The 27808-nt window shown below is 40.5% G+C and overlaps 2 protein-coding genes across 8 annotated transcripts in view; one reads left to right on the forward strand and one right to left on the reverse strand.

The window, feature by feature from the left end:
- Positions 1 to 12816, forward strand: part of PLEKHA7 (pleckstrin homology domain containing A7) — a 134372-nt gene extending 121556 nt beyond the window's left edge. For all 7 annotated transcript variants that reach the window (XM_032188991.1, XM_032188995.1, XM_032188992.1 and 4 more), the window contains 5 exons: positions 373 to 573; positions 3713 to 3871; positions 6000 to 6133; positions 6984 to 7126; positions 12016 to 12816. In XM_032188991.1, the coding sequence (XP_032044882.1) occupies positions 373 to 573; positions 3713 to 3871; positions 6000 to 6133; positions 6984 to 7126; positions 12016 to 12038 (660 nt within the window). In that variant the 3' untranslated portion in view covers positions 12039 to 12816. The remainder of the gene's footprint in view (positions 1 to 372; positions 574 to 3712; positions 3872 to 5999; positions 6134 to 6983; positions 7127 to 12015) is intronic.
- Positions 12817 to 22284: 9468 nt separating this feature from the next.
- C5H11orf58 (chromosome 5 C11orf58 homolog) lies at positions 22285 to 26015 on the reverse strand. The gene is made up of 5 exons (XM_032188238.1): positions 25918 to 26015; positions 25740 to 25820; positions 25551 to 25611; positions 23991 to 24100; positions 22285 to 22740 (listed from the first exon to the last, which is right to left on the reverse strand). Exons 1-5 carry the CDS (start codon positions 25975 to 25977, stop codon positions 22534 to 22536), a joined length of 519 nt encoding a protein of 172 aa, XP_032044129.1. The 5' UTR covers positions 25978 to 26015; the 3' UTR covers positions 22285 to 22533.
- Between the last annotated feature and the right edge of the window lie 1793 nt (positions 26016 to 27808).

The following is a 27808-nucleotide window of genomic DNA, read 5'->3' on the forward strand; positions in this document are numbered from 1 at the left end:
GAAAGCAAATGCTTGGATCGTTCAAAATATTCGTAAGCCCAGAGTATATTTTGCCTAGCAGGAGATAGGTTTCTAATAGCGTGGGAGAGAACCCAACACCTGTGATCTAATCAAATTTTTCTCACTTTCTCAAATGAATCAGGAAGTAGACAGACAGTGTATTGCATTTGTAATAGATTTATAAAGCAAAGTTTAGAATCAAAAATCACCACTACTAATAGAAATTTAAGAGTTTAAATATGCAAATTAATACAAAGTAATAGAGCAAAATCATCTTAGTTTAGTAATAAGGCAGGAGAAAGATATTTTTTGTATACTACTTATGAACTATTGATTCCCACACATGTTTTGTGTGCCTTGTGCCTTCTTCAGGAGAGACCAAAGAGTGCCTTGGAACGTTTATACTCTGGAGACCACCAAAGAGGCAAGATGAGTGCAGAGGAGCAACTAGAAAGAATGAAACGACATCAGAAGGCGTTAGTTCGGGAACGCAAGAGAACTCTTAGCCAAGGAGAAAGGCAGTCTGTTTCATCTCGGTCTTTCGTCAGGCCCATTTCTGCAGACATAGGCTCAGTATGTTAGATATGCCTTAAAAGGACTAAGCTAAAAATATCTTTGGATTTTTTTTTCCTAGCAAGCACTTTCACTTGAGCGTGTGTGATGCTTCTAGTCTAATTAAATTAGTATTATACAGTATAAAATGAGGTCAGAGAGCGTGAGTAACAGATGATCATTTTTTACTAGTAGTTAACAGTATATGTAGCAGGTTCAGCAGGTAAGTTGGTCAGAGGTTAGTGTGCTGAGTGGAGATGAGAGTATATTGGAGTGATTCCGGAGACATGGTTTTGTTTTTTATTGGAATTGTATTTAGAAAGTGTAAGAAGCTTGTATGGTTTTAAAACTGCTTCATAATGGAATGGGCCTTTTAGAATGTTCTTATTCTCCAAGGTTATTTTTTCTTTTAAATTCATAAATTAGGCTGCAAGATAGTAATGTTAATATCAGGCCATGCAGTTTGTATATTTGTTTGGTTGGTTTTTGTGTGTGTGTGTCTTTGGTTTTGGTTGTTGTGTTTTTTTTTTTTTTTTGTTTATTTTTATTTTTTAAAGTGAAATGGATAATCAGTTTTGAAACCTAATAACACTTATTAGAAAATTTTCTAAGAGCGAATGTCTTTCAGTTGGCACAAATTCTTCTTTAAAGCTCAGAATGTAGAATATTCTAATAAGGCTCAAATTTAAGCAGCTGAAGAAAAGGACTTCTGTTGCATTCTGAGATTAAATGCTGTACAGAATATAAGTTTGTAGTTATATGGTTTGGATACTAACCAAAGCAATTCTAATTGGTGAAGCTACCCAGTTTCTCACTTGGTGCTAAACCAAGATTGTACTGTAATTGCACTTATGCTGTAGTCTTTTAATTTATTTTTCATTTGGTCCACTAGAGCTTTAGAATGATCACCTTGTTTTACCTAATTCATTGCACAAGATCTCTTGCTTTTAGATTTGTCACTCATCATACCTAATGCCTCTTTTTTTTCTTTTGTTTGCTTGTTTTTAATTTGCAAAATTTTGTAGTTATTTTACAATTTCTAACTGGACTACTCAATTTTTACCAGGCTTAATTGCATTTAGTATGTGTGTGTCAATTGCTAGCATTTAAAAAACCCTATAATATTCAGCCTTTCATTCCCACCGCTCAGTAACACACTTTTACAGCCAATTATTTATATTTACCTTCCCAGTAAATGAGTGCACTACTTGGAGACATTCATCTATTTTGTCTTCTGTTTTGCAATCACAAATTTATTAAAGATAGTGCATAACATTTGGGAACTGTAGAACTATGGGATAACCGTTACTTTCATATTTTAATTAGAACTAAATCAGAGCTTCTAATGTTTCCTGAGTCTAACATAACATACACGAGCTGAATTTAAACATTTTTGTGACACTCCTTATTAACATTTGTGGCAAATACTTTGTCTATAAATTTGGGTGCCATCTTAGTCTTTTTCCTTGCTGTGAAGAATTGAAATTAAATTCAGCCCTAGCAGTGTTCTGTAGAGGTCATCTCTTGTACCTACGGGGCTTCAACACGCAAAAAGCATGTTTGATAGCACAATTACTTACAGCATTGCAATTATTTAGCAGCCAAAATGGCAAACAGTTAAATGTATAATTGAAATGCTGCTCAGTATGTAACATTTGCTTTAAACATACATTGTATATGTAACTCGAATTTTTAATTGGTCAGCTCGCAAATGTAGAATGACATTTTAAGTATTGATCACAGTACATGAATTCATTTGTTATATAAAATGCCTTTTTAATGTAAAAGTTGCAACATCAAAGCCAATAAAAACTCTGCTTTGTAATAATGGTTTGATGTTTTTCTTAATTACATTTAATAATTTGAAAATGATAATGTGTATTTGAAATATACGATGTCAATCAGGCCTGGTTTGAATATGAGTAGAATAAGAAGTTTGGAGTATTAGTATGAGAAAAACATTTCTTCTCTTTTGAATTCTGGAAAAAAAATATCTTAATTTTTGAGATGTAATTGCCTTTTAGCTATTTAACTTTTTAAATACATATGGAAGACATTTTTTGAGTGAAGATTGAGAGCTTGTGCATGAATAGGTTTCAAGCAGATTTCATAACGCAGGTAGTGTCATGGAGGCTAAGGACTTCAAATAGAGCTCAAAATTCAACCAAAACAAGCTAGAGCTTTGTAATAGGAATGTTAGATGTGTTCTTAATAAACATAGTGACACATTCTCCTGTTGATAGCCTCAAATACTTGAGGAGATAATTTGGTTGTTGATTTTGCCCCTTTTCTTTCTCACTGCTTTTAATACAGTGTTTCAGCTCTGTATGGTAAAGCTGCTGAGATGGAATGGTGCTGCAGCAGAACTTAGTTTTTTGATCCTTATGAACAAAAATGTGTTGGTAGGGTTTTTAAGTGTGAGTTTATATGCAGCTGTATTGTAGCTGTGAAGGGGCTACTATGCAATAATTTGGGAACTCTAAAATATGCTGTTTAATTTAAATGTGCTCTGAATTTATTATTGCTCAGTCTTTCTCTTGTAAAGGCAATATGAAAGATTTTTAATCTTTGCAGGTAGCTAGTTGAACACAATGGCTTTGAGCAAAGTCATAAGAGCTTAGAAGTTACGAAAATTACTACGAATTCAAGACAAGTTAAGGCTAGTATGTAAAATACCAGCTTTAATCACCAAGTCTTTTTCTAGCATACAATTTACGAATTGCAATTATCAATCTGCAGCATACATGTCCTTTCTGTGGGGCCATTCAAGTTCACACAGCATTGCCTGGTTATAATGCCTAGGGCAAGGCTGTCACTCCACAGATTCACTTGTACTGACATCTGTGCTTCCACGGATGTTGGTGCTAGTGCCATGTTAATCAGCATATGTGGATTGTGGTTATTATATTTGTTAGAATTTAATACAGCTGAACATTGTCTGTAGAATTCAACACTACTCTGAAATCCATGCAGCACAGCTAGAGATCAAATCTCACAGGCAAATGTTCCAGGAAATGCAGTAGCGTATTCGTTTTCCTGTCAGTTCAGGAGTTTGCTCTGTGGATTCTTTCAGCAATATAGCATTTGCAGCCGTAGTTATGTACATTGCTAAATGGTCAGTATGGTTGAATGCTATTAATTGTTTTGTATCTATTACCAGTGGAAACGAGAGCAAGAATTTGATTTGCAGCTACTTGAGAGGGCCATTCGTGGAGAAGACAAGGATGAAAATGAATGGCTAAAAGTTCAGCCAATAGCAGTAACAGTAACAGAGACAGACCTGGAGCCTCAAGACTATGATTTAGATATCAGCAGAGAGGTAACACTCATTATGTGCTTCCTTTCTATCTCTTCCATCTCCCAACATATTAACCTTTCTCTAAGTTCTAGGTAGTGAATTCTTGTCTTTTGTTTCAAAAATGAGCCGCAAGTTCCAACAAAAAGGAGTCGTTTGGGTATTGAAAAGGAAGCATATTTATGGCCTGGCTCCTAGAGTTTCCGTAAGGTTTGTGTTCGTATGGTGTTCTAGTGGAGAGAACAAACTGAAAGGTTGGCTTTACTGTCTGAAACACATCATGCCTTATACAGAAAAAGTTATTAAGTTAGGCAATGGTATGTAAAAATTAGGGGGGGTAAAAATAATGAGACGGCAACATGAAGAGTAAGAAACTGCTAGGAAGTAGAAGTTCGTTCCACAGAATATGTTACTCTTCATTTGATCTGGCTAAACATATTAGAGAAGAGGGAGCACTGCTTTATCCTGGTCAGAACAGAAAAAGCTTTTTTGGTGGCTTTCCAAGTGATTTTGTGTTCTGGACACGAGGTTTGTTTCCACTCCACTGAGTTAAGTATTTGTTTGAAATGCGATTGAGCCATCTGGTGGAAAGGAAAGAGTAGAACAAGTGGAAAGATAGAAGCATGCATTGTGTAAAATGCCATGATAGATGGAAAGTCGATGAAATTGTTAATGATACTTAGACTAGTAAGCACCTCTACTCTGCTTAAAGCAGCTGCCAGTGTGCCATTTAGGGAGACATTTTTAAGAGGATGAACGTGAGCCATTATCTGTTGATCGCTCTGTACAAATGCGTCATTCATTAATCTTTCAATATGTTCTACAGAAAACGTAGTGCTCCTGTAAACTTCAGACATACAATAAATGCTCTTACTGCATTGCTTTTCCTTGTTGCACTCTATTAAAATCTTTTCCGGGAGGCCTTCAGGGCTTCTTGAATCACTACATCCAAACTAGCACCTCCAGCCTAAGATAGGACACGTTTGTGTGTAGGCATTTTTGTCATACCTGAGAGTGACTGAAATGGGCCTGAAGATCTGGATTTAAAGCTTCTTTCTCAGGTTACCCGTGCTGTCCTTTTCCATTTCATTTACCCGTCCTCTTCACCTGACTACTTCCGTACCTCATGAGGCAAGGTACTCAGTTGTGTCTTTACAGGCACCATTTAAAACTTTGAATTTTGGAAACTCATGGCCTTATGAGTGTTTTACAGAAACCCAGTGGGGATGGGGAGGGATAGTTCTCCTTTTATCACTTTTGTTTATCCATGCATTTGCTGTTTGTGCATTTTGAAAGTAGTCTGTTCTACTAAGCATTCATTTTCTAAGTCCATTTCATGTTCTGAGCATTCATTTTCAATGTCCATTTGTAAACTGAATTTTCATTAGGTGGTTTAGAAGCAAAATTTTTCTGCCAAGAAACTGATCCTGACCACAACTTGTTGCTAGCTTTTGTGCAATCGGTTCAGTTATTAAAATTTTCAGTCTACATAATTGTGTGTATTCAACACGTTGTAATTGTGTGTATTCAACATGTTGTTAAATGCCCAATGTAAGTATATTTCTGGGTCAGTTCCCTAGGCAACTTTTGAACACCTAAGGTTTCAAAATCTACAGTCAAGGAATTTCCAGCAATGATTATAAACTGTTGGTTTGAGGATTTTTTTTTTTTTTTTCTGCTGCTCACAGAGAAAGATGGTGTGGTTTGAAAAGAGTGGTACCCTGGATTAAAACTTCAGGTGATATCTCCTTTCAGTTATAGGAAATCCTCACTGGCATGACACAAATATTTTCCAGTGTTCTTTTAAGTCTGTCCATTCACTCTTGTATACGGTTTCTTCTTTCTAGTGCAGCAACTTGAGGTAGTGCCCTACTTTGGGCTCTAAACTGAGCTGAAGAAAAGGTTACCTATTGATTCTAATTTCTTTTGTAATCCCCTTTAATATTTCTTTGATCCATCTTCTAAAGGAAGGAAAAAGACACTGTTAAAAGGGCATCAGCTTATGTCCAAAGGGAATGTTTAGCATGGGCTACGTGTACTGGCTGTGAAGACCTCTGCTGTATTGTTTCTACTGTGTCCTCACATTGAGGAGAATATATCTCAAAGTTTAAGTCCTTGTTACTAAAACTTGATGCTTGCTTTCTTTCCACAGCTTTCAAAACCTGAGAAGGTTGCAATTCCAGAACGCTATGTTGAATTGGAGCCAGAAGAACCTCTTTCTACAGAAGAACTGGCAGCAAGGCAGCGTAAAGCAGAGAAGATAAAGAGTATTCTTACTAAATCGAGGTCAGTTATTTTTCAGATCATATATGTAATTTGGTGTTAAAGACTGGAGTCTGACTTTATGTAACAGTCTATTTCCTCTTCAATTTAATTATCTGAGTGTGGTGGCTTTTTTTTAATCTAAGTGTGGTGGAAAATGCATACAGTGTAATATACTTAGTACACTTAGAGATCCTTTATAGAAAAGGATACAGGAGAGAGAATAATGACAGGTTTTGTATATGTCCATTTTCTTGTTCAGAGCATCCTAAAATAGGAGTGAGTCTTTACCAAACGGCTAGTAGATGAGGGTGAGAAGGAAGGAAGGGCACAGAGCAGAATATAAATCAATGTGAGAGCAAGCTTCTGTTGTCTGCAGAGAGGTGGAGTTCTAAAAGAACTCTTTTGGATACTTAGAGCTAATGTAGAGTCAGCTGAAGTGTTCAGTATCAATAATTTGGTTACCTCAGATGCCTGCAAATATAGTTTCTTTGTAAGATTGTAGAATTGTCTGCATCTGAGGACCACCAGGTTACATCTCTTCCTCTGAGCTCTAACAAGAAATTTTATTAACAACTTCAAATAAATAGCATTTTTATAGCGCTTTCATGTAAACAACCCATTTACAAAGGACTTTCAGATGTACTTGAGAGATGCAGATATTGTGACTGCATTTGTAATGGCTGCAACATTTGTCTTTGCTGTGGTCATTTACATACAATATCTAACGCTGCTTCAAAGAACCTCAATGAAATATGGAGTCTGATGTGTGAGATCCGAAACTTGCTGTATGTATTGAAGCTTGTTCTCATCTGCAGAGTGGATTTTTCTTTATCTTTGTAAATGTTAATGTTGTTTTGCACTTTCCTGCTAGTATGCACAATCTACAGCCTGCTATTGCCCAGGACAAGCACAACTCAGTTGATTTAGATTCACAGCTGCAAGAGCAGGAACGCATCATTACCATATCATACGCTTTGGCTTCTGAAGCCTCTCAGAGGAGCAAGGAGGTAGCAGGTAATACTTAGTTATTTACAAAATAACAACTATTTCTTACTTGCTTCTAAAGTTGTGTGTGGTTGTTGCTGAACTTCTGGCAAAAGAGAGAATTTTAGCCATTCACATTCAAAATAGTGAGAAGTGTGTATAGGTAACAAATTCAGAGAAGCTAAAGGTTTACATTGAGCAGGGTCTGGTATTCAGTGAACAGGGTGAATGGGAGAAAATAGTGTGAGCAGAAAGTTCAGAACTTGGAAACTCGCTGTTACTAATAGCACAAAGAACATTTTCTTTGAATGCGAACTAGATCTGAAGTGAGCTGTATCTGTAATCACTTTTAAAAGTAAAATGGTTGATGATGTATAAAATGAAGGGAAATTATTTATTTTTAACAGAAAGATTCAGTAGCCTGATGATTGAAACTATAGTATAATCATTTGCAGCTTGAGCTATGTAACAACAGGCTGAAAAAGACATTGTAAAATGGGTATTGGTATGTTTCTGTCTGGTGACCAGGATTAGAGATCAGAGCAAGACAACCATGCATGAATTCTGCTTGATGCCTGGAAATCAGTAGACCCTCTGTAATATGTTATTAAAGATGACAATTTCACTCTTGATTGCTTTATAGTTGAAATAAGTAAAAAAAAAAAAAAAAAAAAAAAAGTTAACAGATTTGTATGGCATATTAATCCATGCAGCAGCTATTCTAGCAAGTACTTGACCAGCCATTTATAACTTCCACAGTTCACTGTTCCAGCGGAGAATGGAAATAATGGAAGCTTTAACTATGATGGAGAAAAAATATGCATGTTCCTCATTTGAAGTTGTCAGTTTAAACATATGGTACTTGCCACAGAAGCTTTCAAGGCCTTTCCCTTAAAGACAGATTATTCCAATACTCAGATGCGTACCACACATCTGGAGTAACAGACTGTGGATTGAGTGTGGCTGCATACTCAGATGTGGTGGCAGCGAAATCTAAGGGGAACGTGATTTTTTCAGAGGAAAGGATGCATTTTCAGGTTATCAAACTTGAGATTTTGGAGGGGTTCTGTGAGAAATTAACGGACTTGAAGGAATAATAAGGATTCACTGAGGCTAGATATTATAAATAAACACAATTGGAAGGTGTTGGGAGCATTTCAGGGAAAACCTCTTGGAACTTCAGGCATCTCTGCCTAGAAACAGCTTCTCCTCAGGTTGTCTGGTCCCAATTTGAGTAAGCAGGTCCTCAGTACTGTAACACTGACTTTTGCACGCTTTGGTCACGGAGCAGGACTTTGTGTTTGGGAGGTAGGAACCAACGCAGCATTTTGCCACCTGAGTTTTGGCTGCTTCTGGGAAAAGATGGCAGCAAAACTAAGACCAGCAAGGGTGAGCACAGTCCTTTCTTGAAATTATTCCCATGTCCGTACAGCAAGAGCAGAGAGGCTGCCATAGTAAACAGTCTTCATGTGGACAGGTAACATACTTCTTGGTGTGTGTGAAGGTGCAGTAATTGCACGGCACTGAAATATGCTTGATCTGTTTGTATTTTATGGTTAACGTAGTAGTTGTGAGGTAGCTTGTAATAGCTATGTCGCAAAATAGCTATGTAAAAGCAATTTTTTGCTTTTACATTTTAAAATTTTTATGATATTATTTCAAAGTGAGATTAACACACATTCTGGGGTATCTACTTAAAAGCTACTTAATTCTTTACTTCTCCCTAAAAAGAGAATTAAAATGTGTCTTCCCTGAAATGTTTAACTGCTGCTTGAAAAATACATTTGCAGTCAGTTGTGAGAGGTTTGTTTTAATATTAGCTTAATACCTTTGTGAAGCATAGCACCCGGCTTATTTTTCTCTCAGACACTTAACAAACAAAACCAAAAAAAGTTAGGTAATAGTAAAGGAATTGATTGTTAAGGAAGTCCTCATGTTTCCATCTGTGCCCAGTTTTCTTTACCACATTTCTACCTGAAAGACTCATTTCTTACACAGTGATTGCAAATATTACTTTCTCATTTAAAAACAAACAAGAATGAAAATGTGGATAATTCTTAAAAAAAAAAAAAAAAAAAAAAAAAAGTGGTTAAAAAAAAATTATGTAACATGTTGAGCATCTGATTGCACATTCTGATTTATTTTAATTTTACAGATTCCTTCACGTTCTTATTTTTGTAGTTTGAATTTAAAATATGTATTGCCAAAGTTGCTTCTTGTTGATGAAGCGGACCATATCTGAAAATCCAACCCTAAATGTCCAGATGTAGTAAAAAAAAGATTTGCTTTGAAAGAACTAAAGCTTAACTTTTCCTATTTTATTTTTGTAAAGCAGATAACTTGTGTTAGGAAGCTGTGATAATATAAATCACTTTTAATAGAAATTGTGCATTTATCTAACTCCTGTAGTGCAGCATGTTGAAAATCTGCCTTGTAAACAGAAATCATGCCAAGAGTCTGAAAGATTAAAGTCTTTCTTAAAGTACATGTCTCAAGAAGTCAGTTCCCAGTATCCCTCTGTTTTTTTGGAAACAGGTCTACCTCTGGCCTTCCGAAATGAAAAGGCAGAATTTAAGATTGAGTTTCAGTCTCTGTAGTTTCAAGATTGTCTTCTAACCATTGCTCTACTTTATAAACAAGTATACTTACAATGTTGTATTTTTTTTTATTCTGATATTTCAAATGTATTTTTCATGCTCTGTAGTAAGAAAAATGTTTATATGCATCTATATTTGTGTGTGTGTGATTTTCTATATAGCACCTTTTATATCTGTTTTTTGGCATGTAATGATGTTAAAAGCAGAATTTGATTAAGATATGTCAGTATCATGTGCCTTAATATGTTCCAGTGAAACTTCACCTTAAGACAGTTGTCCATATTCTCATCAAAACAGGAATGTTTATTTGCATAACTTAAGGCAACTAATAGAAAAAGATAGCAAGTAGAAATGTTGTTTAAGTTGTGTTCCATGTAACTAAAATAACGTAACACCTCATTGCTGTTGCTAATCGGGTTTCCTATCCACGTGGTAGAAAATTGAGGTGGCTCTGTTTTGATACGGATGTTTGATTGTGCAGCCTAATTGGTGTATGTGATCCCTTCTAGCTCAGCAGTTGACCTTTCCACCTAAAGCACCCTCACCTTCTGTACCACAGCCACCTCACTCCCCCTTAAGCAATGGATTTCACTACACATTTGTTTAAACACCTTAAAAGTAAGAACTAACTGCTCTTGGCATGTCTGATTTGCCATTGTATCCTTGCTGTGGCTTGCTGAATTTTAACAAGTTTTACTAAAATCGGATCCAAATGAACGCATGCATCCGTTTTTCAGAAACCTTTCACTCCTGTGTAACAGATATTGCTACTAATCAGCTAACGTGTGGGCTAATAAAGTCTTCAAATGACTGCTGGAGCTTTACAGATAAGAAACTGCCATAATCTTACCGTGGTGAAGGAAGGAGACATCTCTGCTCTTGGTAGCATGGGGCCAGATTTTCAGCCGCAGTTTGCCCTCCCATGGCTAGCGTTGTGTGCTGCTGTGGCTACAGCTGGCCCGTGTAGGGCTGTTTGCCTGCACGTGGCAGGTATGTTTGCTTCACAAGAGAATCCAACGTGCAAACAAAGTTGTGTAAGCAGGGGGGTTCGTTTTTGGGGCTGATGTCTAAAAGCACATGGGCTCAAATCAGAGTCTTAATTGAGGTGAGCTGAAAATTTGGCCCTACGTAACTAATTCTGCAATAGCGTTGGACTGTTTTGTGCCTGGGGTGTGTTTTTCACTGAATTGTGCTAACAGAAGAATTAATTTTTGTCTCTGATGAGGTAATTTTGACGTTTCAAGTATTCAGTTAATTTTGCTGCCCTTATAAAGAAGCGTGGATCATCTCTTCCCAGTAGTATTTATGGTGTTTTCCCTATTTGAAATAGGGAAATGTAAATATTATGATACTTGCCTGCTAGAAGTGCCCTAGTTATAGCACTCACCATGTGTCCCTGGTTCCCTTTGAAATTATGTTCATCCTTCTGATTTCCTTTGGCCAAATTTTATTGCCTGATGCTGGACAAAGTCATCAAAACACAGGTGAAGCAGTAAAGAGGACTGATTGAGTGAACACCTCAAGTGGTGTTTATCTTCAGTGAATCTGAAAACAAAGGTATTTAAAGTAAGAGTCAAATACCTGTAAAAAAAGAATATAAAAATGTAAATAAAAGAGCCCCTTTGGGCCTTTCATGAATGTTTCCAGTGCCCTGTCTTCAGAAAGGCCTGGGATAAAAGCTACACACAGAGCGAGAGGGAACGTGCGCAGGCATTTGGAGCACACGTACCGAGCTTGGCAGAAATAGCTGGTTTTGTCCTGGTGCAGCTTATCTTTCTGAGAACTAAATTCTCAGAAAGAGAACTAAATTCTACCTTTGCTATATCGGAGTAACACTTGGCAACTAGTGAATATGCTAGTTGGTTATCGCTATTTGTGACATGGCATCTTTGCACGTGGATAGGGTACCCATGTTTGGCCTCATGAACCCAAAAACATAGTGTGGTGCCAGGATATCGTTTGATGTGAGCAGGGGTTGGGCAGGGTGACTTTCCAACCTCTTCAGCCTCAACCATTCAGTGATTGCAGGCAGACTTAACACATGTTGTATGTCTGTATAAACATACATACATACACGGGGATGTGGAAAATTGCTAGGCAAGTAACTGCAATAACCAGCAATATGCAGGGGACCCAAGAGCTTGAGCTTGCGCTCGGCGATGCCATGTGATAGCTGTTTGCTTAATGCGTCTCTATTAATTGTTCATCCTGTCAAACTGCAGGAGGCTTTGACACAAAAGTACATTTCCTGAAAGCGCTTGCTGCTCGGCGTCGGTTTGCTCGCTTTCATGTCTAACCGTGTTTCGTTTTACTTCACACCAGCCAAAGCAGTAAGCGAGCACTGACGTAAGACTCAAAGCAAATCCCACCTAGTGACACCGCAGAGAAGAAAGAGGAGGCTCGTTACCTGCTTTCTGTGGAGATGCTCATCGGCTGATCACGCCTTCTGTTGGAAATACGTTCAGAGAATGATGGGGGGATTTTCTATGAAAATGAAGAGAATTGCAAAGCATTTTATTCTGAATTCAGCTTAGTTCAGACTTTTTTTTTATATGAATAAATGGCACTTTTAATAAACTCTGTAAAATACTGACAATGTATTTTTAGAACAGAATGTATTTTAGAAATTGTTTAAATCAAGGGCTGCATTCATTTTAAGAGGAACTACTTAGGTAGTCGTTACAGGATGCTGTTACTTCCCCCTCAGGCTCAGATGCACAATGTAAAGTTTCATGAAAAAGATGAAAATTGAACAATCTTAGATGCACGTCCATAGGGTATGGGTAGAGCTAACTCAAGTGAGAGGTTTAATGCAAAGGTGTTTTGGATCGAATATTTTTGTAGAGTTAATCACCCACCCTTTTGCCCATGAAATGATATTTTGCAAGGAACTTTTAGTTTGATTTTCTAAATATTAATAAATATTAATAACCACTGTATAGATGAAATTTTCCATGGAAGCCATAATGATAACCAGTTTTAACTCCTGTCTGCTTTCTTGATTGCGTATGATTAACTTGGTGGTATCGATATACAGTCTGTTAGGTTGCTCTTGACAGTAGTGACAAACAGCTAACAAATTATATATATTTTTTGAAAGTTGAGATGTGGAAGAAGAAAACTTTAAATTACAATATGTGAAGCAATAAAAAATAGGGCATGCCATTTCACTAGAAAATATATTTTTTCTTTTGATTTTTTTTTTCAGTAAACAGTATAATACGATGTATTGATTACTATTTATCCTGGAAACAGTAAAACTAACATAACGTGGCACCTGCTAATTTTGTACGTAAGTTCTTCTGGTGCTTTACTTTGCCAAATTTTGAAATTCAGTGTTTTACTTACTTACAGGGCAAAGGGTGAGGTGGTTATATAAGGAGAAAATACGATTAAATGAATGGCTGCAACTGCTTTTACTTGAAGAAAACAAAACAGAACTGAGTGCAAGATATGCAAAAATTGCCCAATACTGCGTAATGGTTAGTTGAGTTCAGCTCTAGATGAGAAATGGCTGAGAAATACTTCTGCAGTATTTTGTGAAACCACTAACTTGTTTGTTTGCTATATCCAAGTGGTAGATATAGTCCCCTGGAAACTGACTGACCTTCAAGTTTCAGATTTTGACAGAAATCATATTATATTAACACTGTACTCAGAAATACTCTTAAAAATATGTATTTAGCTAATGTAATCTATTTTACCTCAATACTGCCAGTATCAACTTCAAAGCCTTTTGCCAAAATAATGATTTATTTTTGCCTTTATAAAAAGTTTTGAAAGCATAAATGACTATTTTGCAAGAAAACATTAATTTAAATAAAATGTAACAGTTTGGAAAATGGTATATGTACAGATTAAAATATTAACATAACTGCCTCCTTTCGCCTCTGTTTTATCTGCTCTCTTACCAGCATCCTTCCAGTTGGAAATCCAGAGTTGCTCGTGTTGCTGCCGCGTTTTGCTCTTCTTTGGTTCAAATCCCCTTGAAGCTCCCAGATTTTGCACTTGTATTGTTAGGATGTGAGTCAAGTTCCCCCCTACATAAAAGCTTCATTTTTTTTTAAGAAATGTTTCTTACCATCTGATTAAATCTGTTTATTCTTGAATAGAAAGATTGTTCAGGGTAGTGACGTAAATTCACCTACTACTACGATGCTGTCCTTTCTGTTTTGCAGATGTGTGTTTGTCTGACACTTCCTTGGTCCTTTAGTGAAATGAAGTGAAGTACTAGAAGTAACTCACACGTAATCGCTTGCTCATCACCTAAACGTGGAGGTGAAAGTGGCACTGGCCACAGAGCTGCCTGCTGGTCACTGGCCCTGCAGATTGCACTTAGCTACTGACCAATGCTGATTTCTGCTGTAACTCAGGTGACGAGAGTTTGGTGGAGGCCACTGGAAATGTTTGCTTCTTCTGGAACCTGATACGTGGAACAAAATGCAGGGAGGCAGTTAGAAGTATTTCTGTGGCTTAGCATCGACTCTGTGACCTCAAGAGCAGGCTTGTTAAAAGGGGAGTAGCTGAGCTCCAGGCCCACGAAGCAGAACTCAGAGTTGAGCTGCTTAGGCCGTGCTCCTCCTGTTTCTCAGACACTGGGGCTGGAAACACAAAGGAGCCTTTGACCACGTTTTGTGGTTGAATGAAGCTGCACTCTTTCTCCAGAAGCTTTGTTATGCAGGCTGGAAGAGGACAGGACGGGGCTGTGGCTGGTGGGTGAGGAGCGCGGTCCTCTAGCTCTGGCAGCGAAGGGGAAGGGCTGCGGGCAGTTTTGCTCTGCAGGTTGCAGGAGATGTTCCTCTTCTTTCCTTCAGTCGTGCACACAAAATCTGCTTACTCAAGCTTGCATGAAAGAGGAGGATTTTGCCCTAAATGGCTATACCATGAATGTTTGCAGTGAGATGAGCCTCTCTAAAGATTTTGCTCTGTGTCCGCAGCAAATTCCATACTTTGAGGGGAAAAAAAAAAAAAAAAGTCAAGCTGATTTTCTTCTAAAACTTTTTATTAAATAAAACTTTTTTTATTAAATATGTGAAATGTTATTCTTCAGTGACTATCCTTTTACAGGGATGGGTGTAGTCCTTAAATAATTACAGCTAAGTTTCATTTGTATCCTGTGTTTGCTTTGGGACGATTTCCTTTTTCAGTTCTGTTTCCATCAAAATGTTATTTTGTCTTCTGATACCAAGACTAGAAAACATGATGACTACTTGCAGACTACTGTACAATATCATTTCAGTCAGAAGGTAACGCTTTTCCTCTGCCTATGAAGAAGCTTAAGTGTAATTATAATTAAACAGAAGTGTGAGTAGAAAGCAGTTCTTTTGAAGTTACCGTTTTCTAACTAGTGTTTTGTGATGTTAGACTAAGCAAAAATTATGCAGAGTGCATTCTTTCCCCTTCTACGTTTTCCATTTCTTATAATAACATTATTAGTGTTTCATTTATTACATGGCTGGATTTATAACCCTGCCTAATAGTTCGAAGTAGCACGGCTTTCACCTGTCTGAACCTGTGTAACACCCCCTCGGCCCCTCCGTTTTTCACTGTTGTGTGTGTGGATAGGCTGTTAGGAAATCCTGTTGAGCTGTTCCTGCCTTTGTACGAGCATCTGGAGCTGTGTGTTTGGAAGGGCCGGGCAGTGACTGTACCTGGAGGCATCCAGACTGTTTTGGGACAGTCGGAGGCAAACCAAACCCAAACAAACACACTTTCACCAGAGAGAGATTTTTCAGGAAACAATCGTATTGAGGGATGCTACTCTGGGAAGTTGTGTGTATCTGTAACTAAAAGGTACTGAAAGATACCCCTAAACTTGTGCGTTGCTATTTCAAAAAAATTGCCAAAGGTCAAATGAGGCGGCCTGAGGCTCCCCCTTGGGAGGGCAGGTTGGTGCTGGGCACAGGCAGAGCACACCCAGCACGATCACAGGGGCGTTTTTGCACCAGCCTCCCTTGCCCATCCGATTTCCAGCCCTTTAAATCTGTGTATTTATTTTATATTGTTGGGTTTTGCTCTCTGTATAACCGCACGTTTCCCATGTGTCTCAGCAATTAACTTCTGGATGCGATATGAAGGAAAGACTGGATTTACCGAGTGTCAAAACGTGGGAGATACGGAAGGCATGATCTGATGTTACTCCTCTGATTTATCTCTGTCTTCGGGTATTTTAAAGTGTTTGCTTGTGGTGTGTGTGTGTATGTCTTGCGTAGTTATAAAAAGAACAAAGATGAGCACAGGAAAGACATGAAAACCAGCTATATTTTCCACACCTAGTAAACATTCCCATTGGTTATTTGGCTGTATTCAAAAGGCTAAGACTTTTATTGCTCTACCAGCAAAAGCAACCTTTCTTCAGAGTGGAGCAGTACAAAGAAAGAGCACAAAAAGTACACACATCACAGTGCCTGAAATTCTGTTTGAACAAGTGTATTGATTGGGTCTGACCCCTTTACATTTTTTTTTTTTTTTTTGCCATTATTTGAAAAGGTGCATCTAACTGTGGCTGAACTGAACCAACGGAGATGAACTTTCCATGAAAACTTCTCGAGATATTTCTTTAGTTCAAAGCTTTGGAATTTTAAAGAGCATTTTTAATACAAGCCTGGCGAGGTATTCTGTGCAACAACCATACTTTGAATGTAAAGCTACAGGTGTACCGGAGAGGAAGGTAAAATTACAAAGCTTACTGTGATATTACGGGGAGGTGACAGAAGAACTCGGAGTGCTAATTATTAAAGAAAATAAAACCAGAAGGCATTGCATATGCACACGGTTGTGCCCTGCTTACCTGTTATTTACTTGTAAGTGTGCCCGGTTGCTTTACAGAGTGTAAAACAGCCTGCAGACAAAACATTATGAATTAGCTTTTTTTTGTTTTGTTTTGTTTTGTTTTTTTCAGCCAGCAATTATTGATGAAACTGTTATAAGATGTAAGCTTAAAGAATAATGTGAGTTTTTTTTTCCTCTTCCCACTAAAAGAAACCTTTTACCAGGAGCTAAGCATAAGAAAGCACTGAAGGATGAAAGAAATTAAGAAAACAAGGGTGAGTAGTGAGTTGTAGGAAGTAATGGCAGAGACGTGGCTGCAAACAAGACTAAGTAAGAGGTGAGAGAGGGGAACAGCCTGGTGGTTTGGAGGGAGGTACCTGGAAAAAGCTTGAAGGAGCTGCAATACATTGGCTCTGGCAGAAACAAAACACTTTGATAAAGGGAGTCAGGCTAAATTGTAGAGGGGGAGGGAAGAATACCTGGCAAGTATGTAAGTCCATTGTACTAGTCAAAACAAAACAAAAAAAACTCTGTGAAGTGGATAAATAAGAGCAGAGTGGTGGTGGTGACAGCGGATGGAGCCGATCACCGATGGCATAGCGCAGTGGTTTGGGTAGAGGAAGGTGCTTTGCTGCTGCTGGCTGCTTTGCTTTGTTCTGTTCAGCCAAATTCCAGTTCAGAACGGTTAGTATTGGTGAAACCCTCCTCCTCCCCATGGGAACAGCTTGTCCCCGAGCCGGGGTTGGAAGAGGCTGATCTCCCCCGGCCCAGAGCCTGGCCCCAGCGAGTGTTTCTCTCTGAGCCTCTGCTCTGCTGTTGCAAGGGGTGGTGCTGCGGTACTCTCAGGCTGGGCTTGTTTTCATCTCCAGAGCCAGAATGGAGAAAAGCCTTAATGTTGTTTCCTGGTTCATCTCTTGATACACCAGAGGCTTTGTGGAAACACTGGCTGATGGGTTATGCAAGATGCAACCCAGGTGGAGTGAAGCAGTTGGCTTTGTAGTTGCACTGAACTGTACCGTGCTGGGGGGAAAGCTAGCTGACCACAGAAAACGTCACTTCAAATTCTGTGTGTCTCCTTGTTTTGGCTCTGTTTTTGGGTTTTCTGGCCACTCGTTCATGCTGAGCAGTTCGTCGGTGTCCTTGCTCTGCTTCTTCCACACTGGGCCTTCGACGATCTTCTTCCCCCCCGCAACGGAGCAGGGTTTTGTCTTCTGCCCCGCAGAGGTTTGCGGTGGCTTTGTGCACGTGTCCACGTGGTGCTCCCGTTCTCTTTTCATTTGGTGCTAAGAGGCAGAATCAGCAGAAGCTCTGTTCGCTCCGCCAGTCCTCGCCTGGCTGAGACCTGCGGGAGCAGAGCAGCAGCACGCAGCTGTGGCTGTGATCCCTGCTTGCCTCTGAGCCTTCCACGTGCCTGAGAAATCTTCACTTGTCTGAATCTGGTTTAAAAGTGACTTGGGAAATGGTTTGATGTGCAGGCCTTACTTGGGCTTTGAGTAGTGTGGCTTCTTCAGTTCACTACTGAGTAAATTGGATCTTTTTTTCTTTTCTCTATCACGTATTGACTTCTTATGTTACGATTGTCACTTTTTTAACAAAAAAATACTCTTTGGAAAGAGAGGTGCTGATGGCATCCTTACCAACAGTTCACAATCACTAGATTTTAGTGGCTGAGAAGAAGGGGACTTGGCCCCAAACATTGGAGGATCAAAGCTTCACCTGCATTTGGTGCAATTCATTTAGCAATAAATCTGTGGGTGAGCAGAAACCGGTTCAGATTGTCTAACTTTTTTTCTGCAGTCTTTAATATGGCTTGATACACCTGTGATGAGCACACATCCTTCAGTGGTTTAAGAGAATTTCCCTGCAGGTCAAGGTGGACAGTAGTGTAAAAGCTCAAAGTGAGGAAGTTGTTTTTATATGAGCTCTTGTATTGCTTGACTGATGATATAAAAAAACCTCTCTTCTATTACATGTTAGTTTCCATTCTTCTGGTCGTTTTTTTTTTTTTTTTTTTTTTTTTTTTTTTTTTTTTTTTTTTATCCCCTGTACTAGATCTTCCTGGGCTATGGACACCATAAATGGTACTGGATTTAGACAGAGAATAGCACAAATTGTTGGTGCGATCTCATTCTGCACCTGCACTTCAAACCCATGTCAAATTAGATTAAACCACTGAGCACTTTGCTTCTTTAATGCTGTGCAAAAAGTGAGGAAACTTTTATTTCTCCATCATGATACTGAACACCTGCGTGCTACTTAGATGTTTTGCTCAGGAAAAAGTGTACTTGAGGTGACAGTCTTAAAAAACAAAGCCAACTTCCACTTGTCCCTTCAGTGAGGGTACCTTGACACATGTCCCTTCTCTTAATCCCCTGACAGTTTCCAAGAGACCGATGGAAATAACTGTGCCAGGCTTTGATTATGAGGTATTGCACTGCCACTTATTCTCTTTGTCTCCTGCAGTTTACAGAGGCAGCTTCAGTGCATAATTTAATCCCTGTTCTGGGGACTGTAGTAAATCCACAGAGATTTCTGCCAGCCGTCCTCCCTGACATCAGAACAACATGTGCACATCATCTTTGATGTGAATTCCCCAACCAGCGCCTCAGAAGGACCTATAGCTTTGAAGCTGGCCTATAAATTGTGCTTTCAGGAATCAAGTTGTCAGCCTCCTCTTCGGGAAAAAAAAAAAAAGGAGAGTAAACTGTAAAGCAGTTGCATAAAGCTACAGGGCACCTGACAGATCAGGTTTCCTTGGCCTTGAAGAATTCCTGTAAGTTGGTGAGAAGACAGAGCCCTTTTTACTTGGCTCAGAAGCAGCCTCGGTTGTGAGTGCAGGGCCTCGTGGGCAGCGGGGCTGTGACGGTGCTCGTCGTGAGGGGCTCCCTGCTGCAGGGCAGGTGGAGGGGGAACGGGCACACTGCTTCTTCCCAGCTGCTCAGGTGTTCTTGGTCCTCGAAAGCCAGATGCTGGTACTGCCCCTGCATTAACCTTTGTGCAGGTCAAGTGTCGGTGTGGGTTAGAGACTCCACCAGCTGTGGTGGTTGCTCTGGGACAGATCTTCCTTCAGTTGTTTCCAAAGGCCTCTACCAGTATGGGCAGACTTCTGCCTTTCTACTGAGATAGTCTTTGAGTTGAGGAATTTCAGTGGCCAAATCTTGCCTGAAAAGACAAATGCAGTTGGCCTCTTTGATTTGGGATCTGTGCGCGTGTTCTGCTGTCATCTTTGGGAGCAATTCCCACCTCGGCCTGAAAAGGCAGAGAACTAACTACAGAAGCAGCCAAAACACAATCTCGATTTTCATCTCAGTTCCCTCTCTGCTGAGAGCTGAAAGTGTTCTGCTGCTCCAAGTCTCTAATCCTGGTGCTTTTATACCAAATATTGCTAAATCTGACTGTTGAAATAAAAATTGCAGTATTTACACCAAACTAAATCATCTTTCCTCAGCACGTAAGAAATTGCTTAGAGGTGCTGATTCGCAGATGGAAGTGCAGGTGCTGACATAACGTGTGTCACCCAGCAATGGGTATGGTTGTGTTGAGCAGGTTAGTCTTGGCTCAGCATTAGAAATGCGTTGCCCCAAACGCCGTCAGATGTTCGCCGTATTACTGGCTGTGTGCTTCAGGAATGGAGGCTACGCTGTGCTGGCTCTTCCTGGCAACAGCTTTTATCAGAAATGCTTAATTTTGGCTTCCTTTTTATTCTTTTGTGATCTATTCGTTTGTATTTGGGACTGATGCCTAAATCTTAATACGCCCTTCCTTCAAGGCTAGTGGGAAAGCAGCGGGGCCTGCAGGGGCGGATTCCATCACTTCCCGAGTCCCTGTCTAGATGCACGGTGGCGTTGAGGCACAAGATCCCTGTGGATGCTGAGCAGCTGCAGAAGAAAAGGTTGCAGCCTGCCCTTTAATTTTGTGATTGCACTCCACGTGAGGCAATAAATAGTAGGTAGCAGCCAAATCTAAAAGAATTTAGAAGTGAAATGTTGGTTTAAATGTAGCCAGAGTGTCCAAATAGGAGGAAACTGATCTCAAGCAGATAAGGAGAGTTAATCAATCAGCTCGACTGGAGGATGGAGGGGAGAGCGTGACCTAGGCAGAGACGGCCTCACTGGTCTGGTTTCTGTCTTGAGGATCTCACAGAAATGGGACACGTCTGGGCTGGCACTTTTGATACAGCCTCTTCTGCGATGAGGTTGCTCGGTGGAAAAAAATCCCAAAGATATGGTAACAACATGGGTGTTCCTATACTTGTATTCCTTAGCATCTTTCTCTGATTTCTTCTCTCTGTTAATTTAGGCCTTGGCCAAAGCTGCATCTTGATGAAGATATGAAAGGCTTCTATGAAAATAGGTTGTCTGCAAAGTTGTCTATATAGTGGGAGTTCAAAGCCTGCATTCAAATAGGAATAACAGTTCTTCAACTTGTCTTAGACACGTTAAGTGTCTTAGACATTAGCTGCTCCATCATTAGGAAAATTAAGTCATGGAGAAGTTTTCTTAACCGCGTACAAGCAACTTTAATTTCTGTCTACATATTAGAATCTTGGAATAGTGGGAAAGCAAAAAGAATCTGTACAAGTCAAGTACAAATCTCTGAACTTGAGTGGCTGCTGCTCAAAATTGTTTTTAAAAGTTAATGACTTAAAAAATTGGGATTAAGCACAACTATAGTGAAACAGCTACCTTAAACTTTTTATTTACAGTCGTATTGCTTTTATCTTTTCCATAATGTATCGTAGTCCAAGTCCTCCCCCAACAATTGATGCTGCACTGTTTATGTTTTATTCAATAACCCTATATGATAGCACATACTGTTGCTTTCGTGTAAGCCATGTGGCTTGCAAATTTTATCTGCATGTAATAAATAGCATACAGAAATGGAAAATTCCCCACAAGCATCTGGAGTGTTTCTTAAAACACTATTGTAAAAGAATGAAGCTGCGCTACACGTACGGGTGTGCTGTTCTGTTCTCCCAGCAAAGAGGCAGTTCGTTCATTCACGAGGAAATTAAGTCTAAGAAGTTCTGTTATTTTACTGATAACTTTAGTATGATAAGCTATACATTTGCAAAGGAACGGCTACACTTAATTCTTGTTGGAAGGAGTTACCAGAAGTCCTGACTCTTTATGCACATCAGTTTAACTTGCAAGGTACAACCTTTTTGTGGTAATTTACATAGACATCCAAGCGATGTGTGTATGGCAAGGGAAGGAAGAAAGGCTTGCGTGAAACTCTGTACTCTATATATTAAAGAGCTAAATGATTTTCATATCCTTTTTATTATTAAATTATATTTTCTCTTCCAAAGTAAAATGATTTCTTCAGGCAGTGTTATTAAAAATAACAGCTTAGTGTTATAACCAGGTGCCAATCATTCAAAATCTTTTTTTTTTTCTAGTGAAAGTTATAAAGGACTACAAATTACCCTCCCTGCAGTTTATTTTCCCCATCCTTATTATAAACTGAAAAAAAAGAAGCAACCCATCTCCTGTTGTATAAAGGATTTCAAACCATCTTTTCCCAACAGCTGTTGTAGGACTTCAGATGGATAGTGATTAATGCTGCTACAAAAGTGAGCGATTTCTGTTCTTAGCCCTGTCAACACTAGCATCTATAGACAAAATCATTGTTTAAAGCTCTAGCACATCACAAAATAGTGCTGATACTGGTATTTTACAACTACTGCAACATCCAATAATTCACATGTAATCTTATAGTTAAAAATTCAAGACTAGGGTGCTAACTGAAGAAGCCACTAAGAGGAATTTTCCTTTTCTGGCATGAAATAAAGGGAAGGGTAGTTTAGATAACATATAGTACAGATTGGGCAGGAACAAAAAGAATTTATTTCTTCATCCAGTATTTTATACACTTTACAAAAACCAGGATTCTCACTGTGCCCATAAAAACATTATCCATGGCAACTGAAAGCAAATACTACTTTTTGTCATCTAACAGGGTCTTTTTAAAATCATAATACAAAGATTTGTGCTGTAGCAGTCCTCCACTTCGCACTGTAACAATAAGGCTTACTGTACTTTAAATACGAAGCTGTTACATCTGCAGTTATGAACCACTAGCTTTAACAAACATCATCTTATAATTGCTTTTCGCTTCTTTTTTGTTTTCTGGAACCTCAGCTTCATCATGCTTCTCAGCAGCTTGCAGCTCCTCTGCAGACTCGTCTTGCTCTGACTCAGAGCCACTTTCGGAGTCGTCTGAACTCTCGTGTTCAGAGGAGTGTCCACCTGCCTCTTCTTCACCCTCCTGAAACTAGAAGTTCAGATTATGAGACAGAAAAACCCTAATTTCCTGGCAACTCCATCGCGGCTCTTAGATGTGCCCAGTGAGAACGTTGTGCTAAATGGCTCCTTTCCTATCAGTTCTGAAGCGGGCTAGCTTGCTAACCACGGGTCTTTGATATACAAATTATTAGACAGAAAGGAACCCCGCTGGACTGCTTAACAGGACTGACTGCAACAGCCAAAGATTCTTCGGCCACTTTCCTATTTAGTTACAGCAGAAACCCTAAAGACTGCATTAAATGGGCTTGAAAAGTTTCAGTTTCCATCGCTTCAGGGATTCTTTACGTTTGCGCACAGGGTACACAACGACACTTAAATGCTTGTCAGGGAATGAGACGTGCTGACACTAACTGATAGATCATCAAGACTTCTGATGATTAGTCATGACTGATCTTTGAAAATAAATTTAGCACAGCATTACAGAGCAGCATTAGGAGTGCTGAAGTAACCCAATGCTACTGCTAAAAGGAATGATCCAAAAGTTGAATTTTGTTCATGCACCTAAGGAGCAATGCGTCCGTGTTTGAATACTAAGAACTCTAAGCATGCGTTGTTTTACTCTCTCTGGAAACATTATCCATGTTTTCATGCCATAATAGGTGCCAACAGGAGGAAAAAAAAAAAAAAGACATGTCAACTGGCACATAAGGACAGCTTCCTAATAACCCAATGTGGTTGTTCCTTTTTTTTTTTTTGGTCACATTCCTCTTTCTGCTCATCCCTATGCAATCGCTTGCAAGTACAAGACCAGGTGGGTGCCACCCCACGGAAGGCCGAGTTTCCCTCATCTGACCCCTCTATTTCTGCTTAGTTTTCAGGGCCATAGGGAGGTATGTATGCACCTCACAGCAGCCAGAAGCCAAAATAGATTAATTAGCTCTCTGTGACAATGCAGATGGTTACGCACACTCCCTCCTTTTGTGTGTTCCGTGACAACACTCATTTGATAGATTTGCAACTTTGTCCTAATCGCTCTTGCCTACTATGGAGTACGTCATAGCACTGCTCGGAACAATGGAAAGCATCCATCATTTCCAGGCACCTACACGGCTGCAACAGCGCACACAAATTAGGGTCAAGTGACTCCAGCCAGTTTCTCGTTTAACCCAAACTGTGCAAGTTCACCACCATGCACGGTTATCAGGTTTTAAACCCATGGATCATCTTGTCTTACTGAAGCGACGGCCAAATCAGTAGAGAAATAATTAAACTTGCTACCTCACTGAAACCAAGTCCACAATGGCGCCGATTTCGTCCAGACATGGTGCTGTCCATGCTCTGCTGGTACTGCGACTCCAGTTCTTCATTCATTTTCTTGTCTTCTTCCCCTGCATGTCCAGTGTACTTTGGTTATGGTTCATTCAAATTAACAAAGACATCAAATTACACAAAGTCACCAGGTTTTTCAAAGCTTATCACAAAATAGGTGAAAAAGTTTAAATTTAGCCACCTTCCTTAGAAACTACCAGATTACTGTACAAAAACGTATTAGTTACAAACTGTAATTAGTACATTGCATTAGCAATTAGAACAATACTACCACGCTAGTTTATAGAGCTGCATCTGAAATTATTTCATGCAGCCTGAATTATCAGGAGCAGTTACTTTTTACTCTTGCCCACCTTTAGGAATTAGCAGGAAAACTGATCTTATCTAATTAACAGAGCATGAGCTACTACTTCTACATGCCCTTTACTACTATTTGCTTGTGTAAGTAAATCAAGGAGCACTTCTACTGGGGGGAAAAATATGATCCGAAATAGTTGAGTATCCTCAGTTCTTGTGAAAAGTTGAAACCTCTAAATCATCCCCAAAAAAAGGCCTACAACACTAGTTTTTAACCTGTATCACTGTAAACCACAGATGTATTACAAACTTTTCCTTGTTTAGAAAGTAGAGTCGTCTGTTACTCTAGAAGGAGGAAAACCTTATGTTGGAAAAGGAAGTAAAGTGTTAAGAAAATAGCTGCCCTGATTTTTATTTTTTTTTGTGAAAAAGCAGCACTTCTTGCTAATAACAGTGCAGTTCTGAGTATTTATGATTCCTTAAGAAACAGCATCCTAGGAAATTCAGGTCCCAGGAGGTGATTCACAGTCACTCTGCAGGCCAATAGCAGAGCCTGGAAAACAATCCCCAGGCTTCCTTTGGTGTTTTGGCCTGCACATCGCTTTTCATCAACTGAAAAATGGCTTGTGGGGCATATCAGGTATCAATAAGCTTTCTGAACCTCTCGACAGTTGCTCTTCTATACAGTTTTATTACAGCTTCTGTCAGGCATTCCAGCCCAGCTTCGTTTCGGTGTACTTTGAGCGAGTCCGATAAGGAGCTATGTGCTATATAACATCAAATTAGTGCTAATTCCAAGATGACCTTGCATATCTTCCCTTCCTCTATTTTGTGCTTTAAGGTAGAGATATTTCCATTCAGTAGGTAACCAGGTTGGAGGAGAAATCAATCCTGTTTTTGTTCTCTCCCCCCCTAACACACACACACACTGAGTTAGGGGCGTGGATATCCACACCTGGCAGCACGGAAGCAGCGTAATGCTGCTGGGTACCAAAAGCAGCAACACTTCACTTTCTTATCGTGATAAGAAACCACGACAAGGACCTGTAGAGCCTGGCTTACACGAGTTTCACTGACCACCAAGTCCTTTATTGACCCTGGCCTTCAGAAGGCCAGAAAAGCTGCCTGCACTCTGACGAGGCATTACCAACTTGGCAAACGGATCCTGCCTTCACCTCCAGCCACAAACCCTGCCCCAAGCCCTGCACTGACCTGTCCTGAAGTGCGACGTGGAGCGGTGGTCCCCGATGACGAGCCGCCCGGTGTGCTCCTTCTGCGAACAGACACCGCGGGGGGGGCTGGGGGCGCTCCCAGGCACCGCCAGCTCTGCCCACACCCTGCCGATCTCATTATTATTTTTTATTTTTTGTTCTTTTTGCCGTCCCACACCCCCGGCCTCACCTTGGCGGCGCCCATCAGCCGCAGGAACTTCTGCTTGCGCTCCTCGTTGCCCAGGTCGGCCGCCTCCCAGCTGCTGGAGCCCTGCGGGGGTGGGGGGGAGCACACGCTCGTTACGCCCACCCCATCCCAATCCCAAATCCCAAATCCCAATCCCAATCCCAGCCCCGATCCCCGTTACATCGGGCGAGGCCGCTCGCTTCAGGCCGTGCTGAGGCTGCGAGTCCCGCGCCGAGCTCATGGCCGCGGCCGCCGCCGCCACCGCCTTCCTGAGGGAGCCGCTCCGCACCCACCGCGCCGGGTCGCGGCCGCGCGGGGGGAGCTGGGAGGCGTAGTTCTCCCCGCCGCCTGCGCGGCGCGGAGCCTGAGAGGAGGGACTACAACCCCCAGAAGCCTCCGCGGCGCTGGGGACGGCCCCGCGCGCTGATTGGCGGAGGGGATGGCGAGGCGGGCCGGTGGTGCCCGGCTCTGAGGGGCGAGGGCTGAGGCGCGGCGTCCCGCCCCCTGCTCGGGGATCGCCTCAGCGGCCGCCCGGCGCCTCACCGCGCTGTTAAAGCCGCCCTCTGCTTTAATGTCCCGGTCCCGCAGTGGTTTGCCCAGAGCTGTGGCAGAGCAGCCAGAGTTAAAGGTGTTTGGGTTGCCACTTTTCGACACTGAAATAAATTTGAGCTGAAATAAACCGCCCCGGCTGAGAGCAGCAGTGAATGTGCTCGGTCCCGTTGTAGCCTCCCTAACGCCCGGTTCACAACAAGTGCTTGCAATTCTGTTGTGTAGTGAAAGAGCTAAAGAGATAAACTCTTAAATAGGTCTCTTTTGAGTGTCTGCCAGCCTGGTGTGTTCACGTTGTCTTGTTTCAGCCGGTTCAGCCACAAATTTTTCTCATCTACCCTCAAATACCCCCAAACGCACGCCCTGTACCCTCAGGTCTCCTCACAGGCTGTGCACACACAGCACAGATGGGTCAGGATGTGCCCCACACCCGCCGCTCTGCTCAGCAATTGGGGTGAGCCTGGGCTTCTCTTTGACTTTCAGAGATCTGAGCTGCGTTTCACTGCATCTACTTGTCTTTAGTAGTTTGTTTCGGCTTGGTTTCCTCTATTCCCGAGTTGTTATTCACACTTTTATTGTTTTCCTTTGTCACTACAACAGTGAAACGTTTCAGGCTTGAGGCAGTAAATCTGCCCCCTCACCCCTCTATCTATCTCTGTGCTAGACCAAGGAAATTTGGGGATTTTGAAGGTTAGAGACAAGGCAGGATGAAGTGGGCTATGACTGCAAACACCACGTGCAGTCACCTGCAGGGCAAAGGAGCGTGGACCACACTGTAGAGACTGACTAAAGGTGAAGAGCCCGTAACGCACGGTGTAAAGATGCTGATGGACAACTTATCTCATAAAGGGTGCTCAATTCCTTGCAAGTGGATGAAAAGTTCCTACAGAAGTCTATAGGGCTTCTACATTTAGGCTTCTGCTCTGAACTCTCTGTGAGACGATTCTCTATGCTTAGACGATGACCTGCTCGCAGTTAAGATGGTCTTTATGAATATCTTCTTTACAGAGGAGGAAAAACAGGGGAGGTTAAAAATGTGTCATTACAATGCACTATCTGTCTCTTTGTTTGAGTATGGCATTTAAAATATTTGGTCGTTTTGATATTTTTTAACATTTTTCCTGAGCCTTGTTACTTAGATGTCACCCATCATTCCTTTGTAGGACTGACGTACAGTGAAAGAAGAGTTGATAAGAACACATTCTGGAAGATGGAGCACAAAAACTCAGCCGATCTAGTAATGTAGAGATGTGCTGATAGAGCCCTGCCACTCCTGGGTAGGTAGATTTCGTTACAGATATTTGTAGATTGTCATTATTTTCAATTTTTTTTTAATCCAAAACAACACTAGGATAGTAATATTTAAATTAATGTTCACGTATATTGTACCACCTGAGTGTGCAAAATCAAACAGAAAGGCACAGCTGTTACGCCTGTTTTCTAAAACTTCCATAATTGTTGTTTGACAATGATTAAGAGCAGAAGGGAGCATTAATATGAGAGACTGTTGTATTTACAACTTT

This window comes from Aythya fuligula, chromosome 5 (assembly GCF_009819795.1).
Source record: "Aythya fuligula isolate bAytFul2 chromosome 5, bAytFul2.pri, whole genome shotgun sequence".
NCBI classification, from domain to species: domain Eukaryota; kingdom Metazoa; phylum Chordata; class Aves; order Anseriformes; family Anatidae; genus Aythya; species Aythya fuligula.